The sequence below is a fragment of the Notolepis coatsorum genome, assembly GCF_963971535.1.
Source record: "Notolepis coatsorum genome assembly, chromosome: 9".
In the NCBI taxonomy this organism is placed as follows: domain Eukaryota; kingdom Metazoa; phylum Chordata; class Actinopteri; order Aulopiformes; family Paralepididae; genus Notolepis; species Notolepis coatsorum.
Window position 1 is genome coordinate 113,012,794 of NC_140173.1, and position 17,873 is coordinate 113,030,666.

The window sequence follows — 17,873 nt, forward strand, 5'->3', positions numbered from 1 at the left end:
GCATGGACGGAGGCCAGCGTTTCAGCGACAAATTCGCCTGCCATGGTGATGAAGCAAACAAGGGCATATCTTCACAATGAATATGAAATGAACTGCTGTGAATTAGGGGTGGGGGGGAAAAATCGATATGTAGTAGTATCGCGATACTGTATCGATACAGGGACGCCAAGTATCGATATTTAATTATTCATTAAATTATTATTTTTTTGTATAAGGAAGTTGCATTGTTCATTTCAATACCTGTAATAGTACAGTAGTCCACACACACACACACACACACACATGTGCATTCAGTTAAGTTGGAATATGACTGTAATACAAACAGTTCAGTTTGTCAGGTACATGCAACACAGATTACAGTGTTTAAATCTGTCTGCTTGAGAAAATACCATGTTCTGCAATAAAAATGATTGAAGTGAGATGAACAGACTGAACTTTATTTTATTAGATAAAACATGTTGACACAGTCAGTTTTACTTTGCAGTTGAAAAAAGGTAATAAATAAAATTTGATAAAAAATAAATAACTTTTTTTCCGCAAAAAACCGATATATTTAGTATCGCCATACTATCGTATCGTGATGCAAGTATCGCAATAGTATCGTATTGTGAGGTCTCTGATGATTCCCCACCCCTACTGTGAATGCTCTGTAACCTATACATATGCAATAGGTTACATTTAGAAATGTGTCCCGTTGAGACCAAATGCACTAGCTATTGTCCAACATTCAAAACTGGTGCGAGAAAAGCAAGACAATATTCCTCTTTGTGGTGTATAGAATTGGTAGCTTGATGATTGTAGTTTGTGTTGACAATCACATCGCATGGACTGGGGGGTCTGCTAGGGGCCTGCTGCAAGGGGCTGTGGCCCTGCAGTCATCACCTGTTATTTTTCTGTGTCTGTCTTCTGCGTCAATTCATCCACCTCGTCCCTCCTTCACACTGAGTGTCTCTCTCTCCCCCCCCCCTCCAGGCCACGCGGTGCCCTCAGTGCTCCAGAGCACCTTCCATGCCCAGGCCTGCGAGGAGCTCTTCAAGCACCTGTGCATCAGTGGTACCCCCAAGATCCGTCTGCACGCAGGCCTGCTGCTGGTGCAGCTGTGTGGAGGAGAGCGCTGGTGGGGCCAGTTCCTCTCCAACGTCCTGCAGGAGCTGTACAACTCTGAGCAGCTGCTCATCTTCCCGCAGGACAGGTGAGTCACTTCAGTCCTCATCTCATTAGCAGTTTTACATAATACGCTTGGACTGAGAGTGGAGATACATTGATATGAGACTAGAGACCTCATCAAGTATGATTTCCTCTTTGGTAATTTGACTAAGGTAAGGATTTCTAACATAAAAGCTCTTCAACATGATGCAAAATATGTTTTTTTATTACATGAATATATTACCTTGTTAGGCTTCATTCAGAGACAGTAAGTGTATTTTGTGCTAGTTACACTAATGTATAGTGAGTGTGACCCTTACTGGTAGGTAGGGCTGGATATTGAAATGTGATACTTTTATGGTAAGGATCGAATTGCTTCAATACTATCAAGTATCGTAAAAATGTCCTGTCATTCGATGTCTAAGCAGTTAATCCCGTCAGTGTATGTCCATGTCCCAAGATGTAAGGCTTGTTGTTATTGGCCGTGTCTTCTGTTCAACCAATCCAAAATGTAACAAAGCCTCTGATACAGCACACATGACGCACACAACTCAGCAAAGTAAAGATATCAAAAAAGGTATTGTTTTGGTATCAAATCCCAGGTATCTGTTTTGACACCGGTATGAAAACATTTGAAACTCCAGTGTGTTCCATGTCTCTTGAAAAAGGCCACAGGCCGAAACGTTGTGTTAAAGTATATTAAACTTGGGAACACTGCAGACGGTGTGCTGACTTTTTTTCCACAACTTCCATGTCTCTCTCACCACAGGGTGTTCATGCTCCTGTCCTGTATCGGCCAAAGATCCCTGAGTAACAGCGGCGTGCTGGAGGGTCTGCTCAACCTCCTGGACGGCCTCCTCTCTCCACTCCAGCAGCCCCAGGCCCCCTCCCAGCGCAGGACTGAAGGTAAAGCACTCGGTTATTATAACTATATATGTTGTATATATATATAAATTGTTATCATTATTCACCCAGAGAGAGTACATTCGCTGTGCATGAATGCTCTTTTTCAACTATGCCCTGATTCACACTCGCATAGTTACACACACACGCACACAGACAATGGACTAAAGGACAACAAAAAGTGGAATGTAGTTAAATGCACTAAAAGAACATGGAATAATCTTTTTCTCCCATTTTCTTTATTTTCTCCCATCCCAATTTCGTATCATCCAATTCAACCCTCCCCTGTCACGAACGCTGTTTCTTGCCTCCCACAAGCCGGCTGCAATGTGGACTAAGTCATACATAGCACAAGTCCCCTCCGGTACTCGAGGTAACAGCAGTCGCATCTTTTCACCTGCGCAGCTCGATCTCTCAGTGGCGAGGAGTAACGCGTGGGAGGCTCATGCTGCCCCCGACACTTCCTGATTCTACTGCGCAGGCGCACCAACCAACTTGTAGGAGTCGCTGTCCACAACGCCCGATCCCCACCCATCAGTTTCCCACCCCCTAATACGGCCAATGTGTATTAGTATGAACGACCAGCTAAACTGAAAGCAATGTGGAGCGCTGGGCTCGAACAGGCAAGCCCAGCGTCTCCGTCATTCGTGGCGAGCGCCTTGCCCACTACGCCACGTAGCCGCCCAAGAACATGGAATAATTTAAAGATTCAAAGTCAAGCTTGTATGCTGCTGCTCTTTCCATTTTACTGTCATTACTTCTTCAGTCACCATCAAAGATGGTGGATTACCAATCCAGAATGGACATTAGCACTATCAAACAATAACAGAAAATGTATAAATTGTTGTGTGTGTGTGTGTGTGCTCTTTAGGTGTGCTGGACATCCCCATGATCAGCTGGGTGGTGATGCTGGTGTCCAGGCTGCTGGACTACGTCGCCAGCGTGGAGGATGAGGCCTCAGCTGGGAAGAAGCACCTTGGTGGGAAGGACAGAGAGAGGAGCTTCACAGGTACATTTACCCTCTACCATTATGACTTACCAATATGACCTCTACCATTATGACCTCTACCAATATGACCTCTACCAATATGATCACTACCATTATGACCTATGTGGTGTGTACCCTCTACCATTATGCTCTCTGTGGTATAGTCAATCTGGAGAAGAGTTTGTTTTTGCAGACTTGTCATAACTGTGATGGGTGTACGGAATGCTTTATAGACCTTAAAGGGGAACTATCTTACTATTTCTTTCACTATTTGGGCAATTTTACACAATTCCTGTGAGTCTATGGAACACATCTGTAGGCCTAAGGCTTTTTTCCAAAAAATTCATTGTTTGGTATTTCTAATCAAGTATCCAAGCTGTTTTTGGCTGGGCTCCGCCCATACTCGCAATGCGCTTTGAGTGACAATCACCCACAGTCTGCACTGGCAGGGGAGAGATAGAGAGGGACACTAATAAATTTTGCGGGGGGGGGGGACACAATGCATTGGTAACTTGTTTCAAATGACAATATATACCCCTGTGAATATCATTGCACGGATCGGAATACGTGTGGGAGCGTATTTTGCAACAGGTTGGTGTGATGAGAGAGAGAGAGAGGAAATGCTACAGTAAAATAGTAACGTTAATACACTATTGACACATGTGCAGACAGTTGACAGTTGCTGAGTAATGATTTGACAACTTCTGTCCATAATAAATATAACCCCGACAGTGAATCAATGGCCAATGGCTCAGCTTCAACTCCCATATGAAATACACACACACACACGGAGGAGTACCGTTAATACACTATTGACACAAACGGATGAATGAACGAGGTCTTACTGCTAATTAACTAATTATGACGTACTGTATGTACTTACTGATTCGATACTTTCTTTCGGTCCCGAAGACTTGGTACAGGCTAGCTCCCTTCTTTAGCAACAGCCAGGAAATCACTGCAGCATTATAAAGTCCTTCGTCTTTGCAAAAATCCAAAAACGAACATGGCCCATTGCTTGTGGAGCACGATATCATTAGGAAATTAGTGCAAGGACGTATTCGCTGCTTGCCCGTTTTGGTCATAACGTCAATGTTACACTAACTTCCTCGAATTGTTGATTGTGGGCGGTGGCTACAACCACAGAAGGAGCTGAGGTATGCAGATCAGCAGCGCCTTGCTACATAGGATAGCGAGTCAAATCAGAATGGCTTGGTTCAGTGGGGGAGGACCTAGGGCTGGGCGATAAAACTATAACGATAACTATCGCGATAAATTATTTCCTCGAAATAAACATGAAACGTGGTCGCAAAGTTTCGATATATCGATTTTCCAAGCTTGGCTCCGTTCAGCCTCGGCTCAGCACACTCACTAACAACAACCAACCTTACGTGATGACGTGCTACGCACAACAGCTAACAACCAATCAGTGAAGGAGATGGCCGAGATCGACGGAGACCCGGAAGGAGACCCAGAGCGGTAGGACTCACTCAACAACAAGGCTTGCTAGGCTAATTAGCTTGCACGGCGTTGTTTTATATATTTACGTGCCGAGTATGTGTGTGTGGTGAATTCTGAGGCCACGTTTATAGTAGTGGGGGGGTATACAGTGGAAGTCGTTTCAATATATTGTGGCGGAAGAGAGTATTTTAGTGTGATATTTAGCACATTGTCATGGAATACACCGCGTAGAAGCAACAGGCTGGCTAGGTTAACTAGCTTGCACGGCACTGTTTTATATATTTACGTGCCGAGTATGTGTGTGTTTTGAATTCTGAGGCCACGTTTATAGTAGTGTGGGAGTGGACGTCGTTTCAATATATTGTGGCGGAAGAGAGTATTTTAGTGTCATATTTATTGTCATGAGATACTCCGCTTGTCGGCTAACTGCTAACGTGCGAGGACTGATGACGACATCAACTCGACTTGAGACATTCGCAGCAGCATATTAGAAGTTAATTAAACTTGACAGACATTATATCGACGATAATTATCGATATCGAATTATATGAAAATAATTTTATAATTTTATCGCGATAACGTTTTTGGTCATATCGCCCAGCCCTAGGAGGACCATGTCTCATCTGAACTGGAGGAATGCACCAAAAATAGAATTTGCGACATAGACAGTGTTGGTACAACCCCACATTGCTAGAAAACAATGCTAAACACTGGAAAAGGCAATTTATAAGATACCGGTAGTTCCCCTTTAAGTGTTGTCATAATTTTGAAACTGGTTAATATGGTGCCCTTTTTATACTGCATTTGGGGTGAGAATGACATTTTTCAGGGCGATTATATGTTTTGCTAACTAGCCAAATTTTAAGAGCCACATTGCGAACACTAAATGACCGGATGTTGCGTTGTTTTGTTATGCCCCAAATACGAGAACACACTGGCCCTGGTGACATCGGATGACCTGAGCTGCAATGTTAAGCTAGTTTTGGCTAGCTATTTTTCCTTTTTTTCTAAATCGCTGCTTGAAAATAAAAAATCCCCTGACTTAGCAGAGAGAGAACTCCATACTAGAAGACCTTGTTCAAGTTAAAGAGCCTGTGTGAAAGATAAGATATTCCTTTATCGATGCCCTTGGGGAAATTCTGAATATATATAACCACAGACGACGCTAGTTTAATTACCCATCCATTTTCCCATGCCGAAGGAGCCACACTACCTTATTTGGGCAGAAAGATTACGACAAGCGTGAGAGTTCTATTTGTGTCCTCTGTCCATTGGCCTTGATTATTAGGTCTCTTTGGTGTTTGTTGATTTTGCCGATTGGCTACATACGGAAAAACAATATGTTTAGGGGGATGATGCTGGAATGAATGAAAGCTCATATCTATTTTGATTGATTCTTGCAGAGGTGGAAGATTGATTTTATGAAGTATGAATGGTAAATTGATTTAGGTGGGTGTTTTGTGCGTCTGTCAACTGATTCATCTTTCCTCTGTCTCTCCCACTTTCATTAATATCATGAAATGAAGGCAATCAGTGGAGCTTCATCAATAACAGCCTTCAGTCTCAGAACTCCAGCAGATCAACCAAAGGCAGCAGCAGCCTGGATCGTCTCTACTCGCGTAAGATCCGCAAGCAGCTGGTCCACCACAAGCAGGTAAATGTGTCTCTGTCAATGCACTCCTGGTTCAACTATCATATAATTAGTCAATTCAGTTATGTACATGTATACAATTAGGGCCCTATGATTTCCGCCATGCTGATAACACGGACGGAATCACAGAACTGGGAATTAAACGGATTTCATGTATTAAAATGGAAGTGCGCGGAATTTGGAGATTTGGGGGAGATTATTCTAATAAAATTTGTGAAGATTTAAATAATTTTAGCTTGTCATACGTGCATATGCCATTAAACAAACTGCATACAGTCAAACACGTGCGGGAAATACAAATATCCACGCAACCAGCAAAAGAGAGGCAAACAACTTGTAATGAATGTAGAAACACAGCACAAATACAAATAAATGGTCGGAGCAAGACCACGGCTGCCTGCCCCCCTCCAGGTAACTATAGACAACACTAATGTCGTCCGAGACAGTTTGTTGAGCATTTTGTGGCTGTGTTCGCGGAGTCGGAGCTGCCACTAGAAAGAATGGAAGAAGCTGCACGTCCCTGAATAAACAGTGCACACAGGGAGGCACTTGGTCGCAAAATGAGAGCGGTCTTCATCAAATCCATTTGCCCCGGGTCTCTGTGGAACGCGTGGACACAGTTCTTGATTAGAATCCGTGGCGAGAAAATCTATTTTAGTTGATGAACCACTGATGATCCAGACCTCCGTGCTCAACGTGGTGCTGAGGAAAGGCAATGACTGCATGCTGCCATTAGTGTTATCATAGTCATCAACCGTGCCGACCTCTGACCCTTCTACTGGCAGGGTCACAGAGAGTGCTATATGCTAGAGTCCTGAATACAATCAATTAAAGTGCCACCTTATGGCAACACTAGGCATAATGTGACCATACAAGAGCAGTCCTCCATGTAATAATTATGTTAGAAATCCAAAGATAGTAATACATAATACATAGAATAATTCAAACTGAGAAAATGGAATTTGGGATTTCATAGGGCCCTATACAATTCAGAGTTTGGTATGTGAAACATCAAGGTATGTATATGCCTCTTGGGAAGTCGTATGCACTGAACCCCATTAAACATTTCTTTAATTTATTTTTTATTTTTTTATAAATCTAATGAACTATGAAATATTTTTCTGTTAACAATTATTGGACAGCGCTTCACTTTGTTTAAAAGCTTTGGGTTGTGCTCGAGTGCGTTCCCTCGCAGTGCCTATTTAGGGGTGGGAATCATCAGAGGCCCCACGACACAATTATCAATATTATCACGATACTAGAGTGATATCCCCAATGTAAAACGTTGTCATCTTCGATAAAGATATATATATATATACACACACACACACGTCTGTTTTATCTAATAAGATAACATTTTCAGTCTGTTCACCTCACTCCAGTAATATTGCAGCGAAATGGGATTGTCAAACAAAAAAGTAATAAAACATTTGATATCGATACTTGGCGTCAGTGTATCGATTTATAATAACGCCACGCAAAATATATCGATATATCTCTGTATCGATTTTTTTTCTACCCCTATTTATCATGCCCTTTTCATTGTAGCAGTTAAATCTATTGAAAGCAAAACAGAAAGCCTTGGTGGAGCAGATCGAGAAGGAGAAGATCCAGAGCAACAAAGGCTCCTCCTACAAACTGCTGGTGGAGCAGGCCAAGCTCAAGCAGGCCACGTCCAAGGTGAGCAGCTGCTGCCTGTCACTCTTTACCATTCTGCAGGACCCACGGTACACACATCTTCACATTCAATATCACATTTCCATTGTGAGGTCACAATAAAATGTTTGCGATTCGATCTGATACCAGGCTAACGTAGGGTCTGATACCAGGCTAAAATAGGGTCTGATACCAGGCTAAAATAGGGTCTGATATCAGGCTAAAATAGGGTCTGATACCAGGCTAAAATAGGGTCTGATACCAGGCTAAAATAGGGTCAGATACCAGGCTAAAATAAGGCATCTTATCGGAGAATCTCCCCAATACTAAAATCCGGTATCAAGAACCATGTGTTCCATGTCAGACATGAAAGCAACGTGACACATATAAGCATGATCTCTAATGGAGAAAAATGGATGGCTTGATGGTTTTTGTCCAATGATCCCAAACTGATGGTCTAAGCCCATACTGTTCATTAAAAGCGATGAATCTTGCCTTGCCCTTCCTTACCTTGTGTCTATCAAAAGGCAATACATATAGACTGTGTTGGTGGAATTGCGTTGCTAGGGACCAGCTTGGACCCATGTTTATTTATGTCACATTGTTTGCTAATATCAGAAGCTGACAGGAAGTCAATTGTAGTCCATTAGAATGTTTGTTTATGTATCTGTTTAAAAGTTCAAACATAGACCTACATATACCTAAATTGATCCATGTTTATTTACTGTTGCAGTGTTTGCTAATACAATAGCTGACAGGAAATACAGTTGGACCAAAGCTGTTCCCTAGCAACACAATTCCATTGAAAAGGTCTATACAGGTGGAACCAATCAGAGAGAGGGTGAAAACAGTCCCATATATTTTCTTTTGGAGTGTACTAACTTTTTTTTATAAAAAAATATTATAATTATTTTTATATACAATGTATGAATGAGACTATTTCTAGCTATTTGTTGATATGTCTCATATTTTTGTTTTGTCACTCGTCCTTCTCCACAGCACTTCAAGGACCTGATCCGTCTCCGCCGCACGGCCGAGTGGCCGCGCTCCCCGCTGGACACGGAGGCCACGGCAGCCAAGGAGGCTCCAGAGGTGGAGCCCCTTCCCTTCACACTGGCCCACGAGCGCTGCATCTCAGTGGTGCAGAAACTGGCTCTCTTCCTGCTCTCTATGGACTTCACCTGCCACGCCGACCTGCTGCTGTTCGTCTGCAAGGTACACACACAACGTTTAGAATGCCCATTTGTCAACTTGTTGCCCACTTTGCGTTGCATTCATAGACTATTGATATGGACATGCCATTCCATGAGTGGAGATACCTGCTGCAGACTGAGTGGAGATAATGTAATTATTACAAATGGTAACTGACTTCTTTGAGTGAAAATATGCATAAAGCATCGGGTATATTGCTGTGCATTACTGGTATGTCCATTTAGCGAGACAATCGGTAGCGTGTGTGTGACTCCGCCCAATATCTAGTTTTCCCTGAACAATTACTCTAGCACTACTCTAGTAATTCATGTGAGTACTCAGTCTGGGAAAACATTACTCTTGCCCATCCCTACTAATTACTAGATCTTGTAAACAAGTTACATTGGAACGGTAATTCCATGCTTTTCCAGTGTTTATTATACTCTATCACTGCACAGAAATGAGGCATTTTATTTCAAAAGTGGTTACCAGTGGTTTACCATGCTCTAGAAAAGGGAAGAAAGTAATTTTTTACCACAGCCAACAGGTGAACGTGAGGAAAAAACTGAATAAAACATCACTACTTTTCATCACTACCATGAGTATTTTTACCAATCAGCACCAGTGCTCCAAGGTTGAAGTATAGGAGCATAAATCAGAATTTTGAAACACTGTTGTCGGTTGCCTTTAACACTTTGAATGCCCATCACGACATAACTAGTGTTTTCAGCCCCCCCATTGAGTGCCCATGACAAGAAATATCGTTTTATTTTTTTATTAGCGATCTGAATTCATATTTCATCAACCGAGTCTACCGTTGGTAAACCAGCCCCACCAGGCGCTCAGATGTGAAATAATGCACCCTTTTGGAATGGACTCAATGAAAATGGATGAGAAAAAAAAACTCCGGAATCCACATTTGACTTCTCACGCATGTAACCGGAGCCGATCAGATTCATTGTGGACCCTCAGAACAGCGTGTACGTCTTTACAGTACGTAGCATTGGATCAATAAAAGGATAGATTTTTGGAATGGCGATCAGGAATTGGAATAATCTTTTTGGATACCATCTGATCTCGGGTAAGGAATCTATTTTACCAGTTTTAGGATAATCAGACCGGTTTTCACGGAGATATAAGCTTTTCCCCTATGTGTGATATGGCTGTTTGACTGTGCGAGCGATCAGGAACTAAGAGAATCGATTTTCAGTTCGCGGCACCAGCGTGCATACGTACACATATACTATCGATAATCTAGCATTTATTTGAAAACGATTCATAAATAGGCCGAAAAATGACAACGTTCTAGAATATTCCAGTTCCAGGGCGTTTATCACAGAATCTTTTTTTCCCCCTTGAAAACGAGGGCTTTTCAAAATGCTATAAAACGGAAATGAACCGATAAAAAAACAATCCGCTTCGACAATGTTGACTGGAAAATGAGTCATTGATAAGCGACGGGCAGATTAGACACACAGCCATAATTTAAAACATAGATTAGGCGATATTAACGTTAACATTGAAGTGGATGGTGGGCATTCAAGCACTAAATGTGCGCCCCCTGCTGGGCACTGAAAGTGTTAAAAGCCCTAGTACCATACCAGTCCTTATGAAACTAAATCTTTTCAGGAAAATAAATGCACCTCGATGGAGTCGACGCTGGTATGACATTTATTCGTACATGTGGTGACTTTCATGGGTTTATGTGGTGTTTAAGACACATTCTCAGATACAATAGAAACGTATGGCAGTGGTGAATCTGCAGAAAATTTAAATAATTTCAGTAACTGTAAAATAAAAATAAACGGTGCCTTGACTTTTGTATCAAGGCAAGAATGACTTTCAAAGTAAGTTCACCACCTAACCGTCATTACTTTCAAAATGCCTTTGAGTATAAGGTAACAATGTAATGCATCAATCAGTTTATATATATATATAAACCGGTAATGAATCCCATAATTCTATCCTCTACAAATGATCCCATAATGAATATGCAAGTTAAACTGCCCTCCATCCCTCCCTGTAGGTGCTGGCCAGGATAGCCAACGCCACGCGGCCTACCATCCACCTCTGTGAGGTGGTGTCCGAGCACCAGCTGGAGCGCCTGCTGCTACTCCTGGTGGGGACAGACTTCAACAGGGGGGACATCTCCTGGGGTGGAGCCTGGGCACAGTACTCCCTCACCTGCATGCTGCAGGACATCCTGGCTGGTAGGACGCCTTGTCCAGTGGTGCTTTATAGTCGTCTGATATGTATGTAAGACTCACAGACGCGGAAGACCAGTACATGTACAGCAACTTGTCCTGGGTGACGTTGCTGAGACACAATAAACATATATATATATTTGTGTAGTACATGCTGGCAGACATAATACTGTAATGGGGACAATAAGGACAGTAGACGAGATATTTTTCAATGGAACTGCGTTGCTAAGGAACACCTGTTTATTAGTTGTCAGCAAACACTGCAACAGGAAATACACATGGGTCCGTTTATAATGTTTATTTTGTCTATGTTTGAAAAGATAGGACGCATACGTGTGATCGCAACGTCCTGGGTTCGAATCTGGCCCAGGACATTTGTTGCATGTCCTCCCTCTTCTCTCTACCTGGTTTTCTGTCTCTCACTGTCCTGTCGCCAATAAAGCAGAAATGCCCTCTTAAAAACATCTATAAAAAGGTATATACAGTACATATCACTCTAAAATAATACATAGATTCATGTTCACCACCGCCGTCTCTGCCTCTCTCCACGTCCCCACAGGCGAGTTGCTGTCACCGGGCTCTCTGGACGGCATGGACGAGGGGGCGGTGGGTGAGGAGGCGGGGGCCTCCTCCTCCTCGGCAGGGGCGGACTCCTCAGATGACTCCCTGCCTCAGCCGGCACCCATTCCCCTGGTGGAGAGCATCGACGAGGCCCTGGCACCCGATATCATCGCAGGTACCCCCGGGACCTCCTCTGTTTTCCAAAGTGCGTTGGTAGGCCCGTCTGTTGCCCACACACGTTTCCCAAAACACAAGTTTTCCATGAGTCTCACTTTTTCTAATCATGTTGAGATATGTTTGTGTTTATTGTGTTTCTTCCCCCCCCTCCCGCTCCCTCTTTTTGTAGCTGCATGTATTTTCATTCTCTCCACAGTATCGTTTGGAGCATTTGTATGACTTCCTGTACTCGAATTGTGTTTGTTTTTCTTCATAGGATGGTACAGAGAGCTTTTCTAACCACTTTCATTCTGAATTTACTGTGTTATTGTGTTGGTTTTTTTTCGAGGGGGAGTTTATACGGTGTAGATTCATAGCTTGTTAACTTGTTGTCTGTTAATTCGACTGTATTTTTTATTTAATTTTTTTTAAGTTACAAAAGAATGTCGCTGCTGTCGGGACAAAACCTCATAACTCCAAAAACCCAACTTTTCAGCAGATGAAAAAAACTAACACAGATTTGAGGGTGAATAGAGTTAGGAGGTTTAGACAGATGATCGGTTTAATGCTTTCCCATTGTTTAAACTTTGTAAAACCCACACACATATGGAGGATGATCTACGGAGTTGATTTATATAAAAAATAAAATAAAAAAATTGAGTTATGAGGTTTTGTCCCGACAGCAGCGATGTTGTAACTTCTGACTTGAGGTTTACGTCTGAATATCACTAAAACGTTCCCATCTTGCGTGTCTTCAGTTAATTGACCACATTCACCACCAGTGACCATTTTGCTCTTATGTCACACTCCCAACGTTGTCTGACTGTTCTGACTAGTGTTGGTTTAACACATCCATTGTTTAGACTCCCTCATCTACAGAAAAAATGCCAAATGTGTTCATTGGCCTTAAAATTGTCTAGTGACTTCCTAAAGAATGGCCATTGTGAGTTTTCTTGCTGGTTTTGTTTTTTTTGTGTGCTTGCTTGGCAATATTAAAGCTGTTTTCGTTATCCAAAGGTGCTCCACCTCTGTCATCTTTGGAAAAAGATAAAGACATAGACTTTGACTTGCTACAAGACCTGATGGATGTTGATATTGATCCTTTAGATATTGATTTGGAAAAGGATCCTCTCGCCGCCAAAGTTTTTAAGGTATGTTGAGCATGACTTGACTCGTCTCTATTCCTTTGTTTACTTTCTCCTGTGTTGGTTTGGGGCCCCGTCTATTGACATCAGCAACCCTTCCAGTTAAATATAGATTTTAGTGAAGAGCACGGCAACACCACGCCCGCTCAAGTGACAGCCGATCAATGATGTAGCCACACTAATCTCATCCCACACACCGCTTTGCCCTAAATCAAATAGACATTTCGGAGTTATCCAACCCTAACAAATCACTGCCCCAATAACTGCCCACAGCGCGAGCTCTCCCCAGAACAACTTCTCCAAACTAAGTTTAAAGTAAATTCAAGGTGTAGATGAATCAATGGCCCAAACTAACCAACCGTGGGAAAGTATTACTCTCTTCCTGTCTTTGCTTTGTACTATTAGTTTGATCTTTTTCTTCCATGTGAACATAGCCATAGGCAATTTAGTCTACTAGTAGGTGTATTCGTTACAATAAATGATTGCTTTGGTCTATTATCATTAAACCTGCATAGCATTAGTTTGCATGTGAACCCAGTGTTACAGGTTCCTTGTGTCGTGAGTGGAATGACTGCATTAGCGTTTTTTTCTTTTCTTTCTCTCGTCCCTCTGCAGCCTATAAGCAGCACCTGGTATGACTACTGGGGCGCTGATTATGGCACGTATGGGTACAACCCCTACATAGGAGGGGTTGGTATTCCCGTGTGCAAGCCCCCGGCTGCTGCAGAAAAGCCCGGCTCGCAAGGTCTCTCGGTCTCCGTGTCACAAGGTGAGCAGGGGCGGGTGACGCACTTTTTGTCCGAGGGAAGCGGCAGATGTGATTGGATGATGAAGAAAAGAGGGCAGGGTTTGAGATGGATCAATTCCACGGGGACTATCCCCTTAGTCGGTCGCCTTGGTCTTAGTTGACCGAAACGTGTATTTGTTGTTTTTTTGCTGAATGACTTATTTTCTGGAAGGAAATTATAAACACTGCTAAGTGCCAAATTTAAAGAGGTCCTTGTAATGTACATGTGGGAAACCCAATTTCACACATTGGTCGATTAAATCAACTAATCGATGATCATATGATCGTTAGTCGACTAAGAATTTCTTTAGTTGAGGAGAGCCCTAAAGTCCACATAATTTCTTTTTGTCTTACCTGACATGGTGCCCTTGAACTCCAAACACAGACTAGAATATAAATGTGTTGAAGCAGTTGCATATGCAGGCCATTTTCGTCATTGTGCCAGCAGCACCCATTATAAAGTAATGTCTGGATCACTTCTCAAAACGAATGGTCTCGAACATGACTTTCCTTAATTCCTCCCGTCTTTCACTCTACTCGTGTGATGATGCCAGTAAGAAAAATCGACCCGCACTAATCCACTCCGCCGCCTAATAGACTTTGCTGTACTGTTAACTAACTGGATCATCTCGCCCCGGCAGCACTGGACGCCCGTCTGGAGGTGGGCCTGGAGCAGCAGGCTGAGCTCATGCTGAAGATGATGGCTACTCTGGAGGCTGACTCCATCCTCCAAGCACTCACGTCAACCTCACCCACAGGTATGAGCGCAAGGGTATCATCAACATAATACGCTAAAACGCCCATGTAATTGGGGACTGTATTAAGTATGGCTTCCTTCATTAGTTATGTCACTCAGTCCTCCTAATCTACCCTAATCAAACCGTGGTCCAAATGTTAAATTTAACAGGTTATATAAAAATCCAGTAACCACCCTATTCAAATGACCCTAATGACCATATACTGACTTTTCTGGGCTTAAATTCTACACTAACTAAATAAAAAAATATTTAACCCCCCCCCCATTGGTCTTCTCCATCTCCCTCCCCAGTGTCCCAGGCTTCCAATGGGACAGATGACTCCCTGCTACAGGGACTTCATGGAGGAGGCTCTCCCCAAGGCTGTAGTCTGCTGATCCAGGCCTCCTCCATCCCCATGCTGAGTGCCTGCTTCAACAAGCTCTTCTCCATGCTCCAAGTACACCACGTACAGGTAGACACACACACGCACACGCACACGCACACACACACCATGAGAGTCCATATGGCTCTGTGCTACTTGAGTCTGCATTTGAATGATATTGTGCTATGGCCTGTCACTCTCTGTTCACTCGTTCCCTCTCCACAGCTTGTTATTGGGGAGACAGTGGAGGCAATGTATTTTTGGGTGTGGGCGTGTTTGTTACCAGGGAATTGGAACCCTTCCTCCATTTCAGATTTGGGTATTTTTGTAAACTCACCGATGCCAATTCAAGTCAAATGCAGTCAGTGGAATTCCAGGAAATCGGCTGACTTGTGCTTTGTGCCTGTAGCTGGAGTCTCTGCTACAGCTGTGGCTGACCCTCAGTCTCAACTCCTGCTCTGGAGGAAGCGAGGAGAGCGCGTCGGACATCTTCATGTTCAACGCCAGCCGAGTGCCCACCATCCCGCTCAACCAAGGTCAGGACTCAGCCCACTCTCTGCTTCTAGTTTAGCTGCTGTTGAAGACCATTGATTATCTCAAACCATTCAAGGATTCTCAGGCCTTGAGGCACGAGGAATGAGAGGTTGCTGTTTCAGTAGCCTACTGGTACAGCATGCAGTACATAATCGTGCCTTTTCACACATGATATGTGACTCCTGAGTGCTACTATTCTAGAGTATTTAAACTTGATGGGTGCATTAGAGATCATTATAATGGAGATCTTAGAGATCTTATAATTTGACATATGGTAATGTTCAGGAAATAAAATTGTACATGGAAATAACCAACCAAAACCTCTGCATCAAACATTTTAGTCAAAATAATACCTACTCTGATGTCAAGTTACCACTTATTGGACCATGATAGGTTCGACTTATTAGTGACATCACACATTTCAGGGAAGTACAGAGAACTCCAGGGGAAGAATGTGAAAAAGGCACTCTGGCGACCAGTTCAGCACAAAATAATGTGTCGTGCCTCCAAGTGGAGTTAATTATAAAAAATAAATATGTTTTTGAGTGGAGGGGATCTTTAAATATTGAGTTTGTTGTGTTTGTGTGTGTTTTAGCGTCCATCAGTAGTTTCCTGACTGTTCTGGCGTGGTACCCCAACACCTCCCTGAGGACCTGGTGTCTGGTGCTGCACTCCCTCACCCTCATGACCAACATGCCATCCTGCGGTTAGTACTCAACACTCCCTCATGACCAACATGCCAGCCTGCGGTTAGTACTCAACACTCCCTCATGACCAACATGCCAGCCTGCGGTTAGTACTCGACACTCCCTCATGACCAACATGCCAGCCTGCGGTTAGTACTCAACACTCCCTCATGACCAACATGCCAGCCTGCGGTTAGTACTCAACACTCCCTCATGACCAACATGCCAGGTAGTGTTCTCTTCGCTGGGTCTCTAATTTCTCTCCTGTTTGCCTTCATCCTATCAGTTTAGAGTGAGTGGGGGAAGGGAAGAGTACAATATGCACACACACCTTTTTTTTCTCAGCCAAACCAAGCTGTTTAGTGTGTGTGTGTGCATATATATATATTTTTTAATACATGTAATTTATAATTAGAGCTCTGTAGTATGAATACATTTGAACACATAAAGAATCTAAAATATAATTGTGACCTCAATATCAACATTTGTATTGAATGAAGAATGTGTGCGTCGTTCCGCTCCTACTTCATAGTCTCCATCTTTCTCCCGTGCAGCCTCCAGCAGTGGGATGGGCAGCCCGGAGAGCACGGCCCATCAGATGGTCTCAGACCCCACTCTGGTGCACGTTCTGGTGCGCTTCCTCTCGGGCAGCAACCCCCACGGGACCAGCCAGCACAGCTCCCAGGTGGGGCCCACCGCCACCCAGGCCATGCAGGAGTTCCTCACCCGTCTGCAGGTCCACCTCTCCTCCACCTGCCCACAGATGTTCAGCGAGTTCCTGCTGAAGCTCATGCACATCCTGTCCACTGAGAGGTACGTCGTTGTCTGGAGAGAGACTTCCTGTTTACATTTAGTCATTTAGCTGACGCTTTTATCCAAAGCGACTTACAAGTTTTGTACAACAAGACAGCAGGAAGGGTACAACTCTATCAGCTGAGTAACAATGTTCATCAAAGTGTTGAGTGCTACAGTGTAGGTTAGTATATTAGGACAAGTGCATGACAGTAAGGTTAGTTAGGGTTAGAGTATTTAAAAAAAAAAATTCCACTGCGGCTCCGCAGAGACTATAGACTGGTCTCCAGGGTTTGATCTGTTCACTGTGATTAGTGATGGTCCCTAGTTTTACTAACTGACATTCCTGGTGGAGTCAATTTCGACAACATCCACACAAACACTTTGTGGTTCAATCAGTATTTAATTTTTTTTTATTAACACTCGTACAGTAAATATATTGTTTAAATAACAGAGTAATTTTTTTTTAAATGTATTTGTTTACTTACATAACACATTCGCGGCCATTCGATTTCCCCATCTAGCTGGGCCAGGTTTCCATTACATAGTTTCACTGTGCGTCATCTTGTTTGTAGAGCTAAATCTATATTTTATATTATAGTATGGATACAATACCATGGTCATTTGACAGTAACTATCTTCCGTTCAAGATGCAATTTAAAAATAAAATAAAATGTCATGAATACGTTCACGCGTTATCCTGTGGTGAATATAAGTATAATTTTTCGGAATGATCCGGGCTAATTCCTGGGAGGCTGGTTATAGGGTGCAACGTGAATTCTACTAAAACCATTGCCGTTTCGTCCCTGGACACGCTACCATTTCCAAATAAAATCTATGTTATATATTATGTTTCATCATGAATGCATGAAAGGGGGGGGGGGGGGGGGTCG

General features: G+C 43.1%; 1 protein-coding gene across 5 annotated transcripts in view; it reads left to right on the plus strand.

Moving 5' to 3' along the window:
* birc6 (baculoviral IAP repeat containing 6) overlaps positions 1-17,873 on the plus strand; it is a 384,970-nt gene that overhangs the window by 145,907 nt on the left and 221,190 nt on the right. For 2 of the 5 annotated variants that reach the window (XM_084322229.1, XM_084322230.1), the window contains exons 30-44: positions 973-1,192; positions 1,916-2,052; positions 2,921-3,058; positions 6,025-6,152; positions 7,698-7,829; positions 8,805-9,020; positions 11,023-11,206; positions 11,760-11,966; positions 12,935-13,068; positions 13,678-13,831; positions 14,491-14,607; positions 14,898-15,058; positions 15,378-15,504; positions 16,098-16,208; positions 16,743-17,001. In XM_084322229.1, coding sequence (XP_084178355.1) covers positions 973-1,192; positions 1,916-2,052; positions 2,921-3,058; positions 6,025-6,152; positions 7,698-7,829; positions 8,805-9,020; positions 11,023-11,206; positions 11,760-11,966; positions 12,935-13,068; positions 13,678-13,831; positions 14,491-14,607; positions 14,898-15,058; positions 15,378-15,504; positions 16,098-16,208; positions 16,743-17,001 — 2,425 coding nt within the window. The remainder of the gene's footprint in view (positions 1-972; positions 1,193-1,915; positions 2,053-2,920; positions 3,059-6,024; positions 6,153-7,697; positions 7,830-8,804; positions 9,021-11,022; positions 11,207-11,759; positions 11,967-12,934; positions 13,069-13,677; positions 13,832-14,490; positions 14,608-14,897; positions 15,059-15,377; positions 15,505-16,097; positions 16,209-16,742; positions 17,002-17,873) is intronic. The other 3 variants (XM_084322232.1, XM_084322231.1, XM_084322233.1) reach the window with 3 other exon arrangements.